The sequence below is a fragment of the Lactuca virosa genome, chromosome 2, assembly GCF_052849685.1.
Source record: "Lactuca virosa cultivar CGN04683 chromosome 2, Lactuca_virosa_CGN04683_v6, whole genome shotgun sequence".
In the NCBI taxonomy this organism is placed as follows: Eukaryota; Viridiplantae; Streptophyta; class Magnoliopsida; order Asterales; family Asteraceae; genus Lactuca; species Lactuca virosa.
In genome coordinates, this window is record NC_136427.1 from 99,684,465 (window position 1) to 99,686,920 (window position 2,456).

The following is a 2,456-nucleotide window of genomic DNA, read 5'->3' on the forward strand; positions in this document are numbered from 1 at the left end:
GTGGTGTATAATTCTCAAATTCAGTTAAAGCATTCTACAAACACTCTACGCCATTATCAAATCATCAAAGTGATTTATCCATACAAATGACGAAACTTTGAAGATTGGTTCATCAATCGGTCATTAAGTTTGTGAAACGGTTTGTAGTAAAGGTATCATTGCAATATTTATATTGTACACATATATTTACTTCAAAACCCATCTATCAACTCGAAGCCATATTAACGAACATAATATTCTATTATTTAAATGTATATTTTACAGATTTAACATGATGAACAATACCAATAGAACGTGGATGTATGAAAGAAAAGATTAGCGTGGTTGTCTATTGTTTGTTTTAATACAAGGAGTGAAAAAATTCATAGACTTTGCTACCAGCCAACAAAGGTTCATGGAAGAAAATAGAATCAAATGCCCATTCATCGAATGTCGTAACATACCATATAGAGACCCTGATACTGTTAAGCATCATTTGTACAAATCAGGTTATGTTAAGGAATATTGGTTTTGGGATAAACATGGCGAAACATCCATTGATGATGACAATACGTCTTTAGGGGTGGATGATTCAAACACAACTTTGAATGAAGGTGAATGTGCTTATAGAGAAATGTTCATAGATGCAATGGCTCCTGATTTTATTACTAGGAATCCTAAGGAGGAGCCAAATGTAGTAGATAAAAAATTATTTGATATGCTAGAGGCAGCCGATAAAGAGTTGTGGTCTGGATGTAAAAAAGTCACACAACTATCTGTTGTAGCTAGACTATTGAATATAAAATCAGAGTATCGCATACCGGAACAATGTTATGATTCTATCTGCCAATTGATAAATGATGTGTTACCGGAGGAGAATAATATGGTAGGTAGTTTATATGAGAGAAAAAAGTTAATACATGCACTAGGTTTTCCTGTGGAGATGATTGACTGCTGCAGGTCTGGATGTATGATATATTGGAGGGGAGACAAAGAGCTTTATCGGTGCAAATTTTTCCATGCAGATAGGTACAAACGATCTAAAAATTTGGCCAGATGTTCTCGCATACCCTTTAAGAGAATCCATTTTCCTTTGACTCCCAGGTTGAAAAGTCTGTATGCTTCACAAGCCACAGCCGCTTCCATGGGATGGAACTCCGAGCATCATGGACATGATGCTAGAGTAATGTGTCATCCATCCGATTTTGAATCTTGGATGCACTTTGACATAATTCATCCTTCATTTGCAGCAGAAATACTTAATGTTAGATTAGGCCTAAGTACAGATGGATTTGCACCACATGGAGCATTTGGAAAAGAATATTCATCTTGGCCAATTGTTATAACACCTTATAATTTGCCACCTTCTATGTGCATGAAAGAGTCTTACATGTTTTGACCACACTTGTGCCAGAACCGTCAAATCCTATGCATAAAATAGATGTACTTTTGCAACCAATTGTTGCATAATTGGAGCAGTTATGGGAAGAGGGTGTATTAACATATGATATATCTTTAAAAAAAAAAAATTCAATTACGAGTAACTTTGATGTGGACAATTAGTGATTTTATTGCATATGCAATATTGTCAGGATGATCGACATAAGGTAAGCTAACATGTCCACATTATGGGAAACATACACAAGCATTCAGACTATAAGAATGGTAATAAGATATCATGGTGTGGCTGCAATTGAAAATTTCTACAGGTAAATCACCCATATAGAAAGGATAAAATTAGTTCAATAGGAATCGTGAAGTGACAGAAGGTCCTTCTCCAACTAAGAATGGTCAACAAACTTTAAGGGAAATTGAAAAATTAGGTTTGGTAAAAGTGACTTAACTATATGCTGATGATGTAAACAAAGCATGTGTCTATCATGGTTGGAAAAAGAAAAGCATATTTTGGTATTTACCATATTGGAAAACTAACCTCATTAGACATAATTTTGATGTTATGCATATTGTGTAAAATATATTTGAGAACTTTTTTTATGTTGTAATGGATGTCAAAGCGAAGACAAAGGACAATGCATCAACGAGAAGAGATGTGAAACTCTATTGTAGGAAGAGAAAAGGAGTCGAAGATGGTCAAAGAACGTACTATGCTCTAGACAAGAATCAAAAGAAATCCATATGTAAATGGGTGGAGAAATTGCGTTTCCCTGATGGTTATGTTTCTAATTTGAGGAGGTGTGTTGATTTAACCGCGTGTAGACTATTAAGCATGAAAAACCACGATTGTCATGTTTTTATGCAAATATTGATGCCAATTGCATTTCTTGAGATGTTGTAAAAATATGTGTTGGAAGCATTAACAGAGTTGAGTCTTTTTTTCAAAACATTAACCGTAACATCAATCACAACAAAAGACATGGAAATGATTCAGGCTAAGATCCCAATATCTCTATGTAAATTAGAGACCATCTTTGTCTATAGTATTTTTAACTCCATGGAACATTTACTATTACATTTTC

At 34.4% G+C, this 2,456-nt stretch overlaps 1 protein-coding gene across 1 annotated transcript; it reads left to right on the forward strand.

Annotated features, from left to right (window-relative positions):
* Positions 1-394: 394 nt before the first annotated feature.
* LOC145157630 (uncharacterized) lies at positions 395-1,378 on the forward strand. Its single transcript, XM_079076655.1, has one exon. The coding sequence runs from the start codon at positions 395-397 to the stop codon at positions 1,376-1,378; it is 984 nt and encodes a 327-aa protein (XP_078932781.1).
* Positions 1,379-2,456: the final 1,078 nt, after the last annotated feature.